The 782-nt window shown below is 65.2% G+C and overlaps 1 protein-coding gene across 1 annotated transcript in view; it reads right to left on the bottom strand.

Moving 5' to 3' along the window:
- Positions 1-782, bottom strand: part of FAM53B (family with sequence similarity 53, member B) — a 16635-nt gene that overhangs the window by 4239 nt on the left and 11614 nt on the right. Inside the window, exon 4 of the mRNA XM_009892756.1 lies at positions 211-776. Coding sequence (XP_009891058.1) covers positions 211-776 — 566 coding nt within the window. The remainder of the gene's footprint in view (positions 1-210; positions 777-782) is intronic.

Here is a 782-nt window from a genome sequence, read left to right as displayed (position 1 = left end):
TCAGCTCTGAAGAGAAATGCAGGAATTTGTTAAAGAAATCCACTTGGAGTGGAAGGGGTTTTCTGCTCGGACAGAAGGATGCGCATCCCCGCAGCACCCCCGTTACTCCGCACGCCCCAGACCCACCTCGGGAGGGTGCGAAAGGAATTTGAGCAAAGCAGAGAACAGCGTGACCTCGCTGCTGAGCCCCGGCTGCGGGGACGGCACCGCCGCCTCTTACCTGGGTCATCTTGGCGAGGTCCAGCGAGGGCCGTTGCTCCTGGACCTCCTCTGGTCTCCGTCGCTTGACGCCCACCTTTTTGTCGTTCAGGACGCAGGGCTGCGAGCGGCTGCGGGAGAGCCCTCCGGCCCTTCGCCCCAGCTCCGGCGTGGAGGCGGGTGTGCTGCTGGCCGAGGGCGGGCAATACTCCGTGGAGGAGAAGCGGTCGTGCGAGCAGGAGAGGGACCTCTGCATGTCCACCCGGTCTCCTCCGTGCCCGCCGGCGGCCGATTTCCTCGGCGGGCATCCCAACCGGCTGCTGAGGGCGGGATGCTCGCAGGAGAGCGGGTTGGACCGCGAGGGCAGGCTGAAGCTCGAGCTCCTCTGCATGGTGGCAAAGCCGTTGGAGTAGCGTTGCACGCTCCCCCCACTGTAACACCGCCGTTTCTCAACCGGGGTCCAAACCTTCGAGCCTAAAGGTCTCCACGAGGTCCCGCAGCTCGACATTTCGTCCGAAAACGAGAGTGAGCGGCACTGGCGCTTGCTGGGGGGGGCTGCGGGGTTGCCGTGGGGGTCGCTGAGG

The sequence above is a fragment of the Charadrius vociferus genome, unplaced genomic scaffold (genome assembly GCF_000708025.1).
Source record: "Charadrius vociferus isolate BGI_N301 unplaced genomic scaffold, ASM70802v2 scaffold38, whole genome shotgun sequence".
NCBI lineage: Eukaryota > Metazoa > Chordata > Aves > Charadriiformes > Charadriidae > Charadrius > Charadrius vociferus.
The sequence above is the reverse complement of the archived record's forward strand: the minus strand, read 5'-3'. Positions and strand labels throughout refer to the sequence as shown.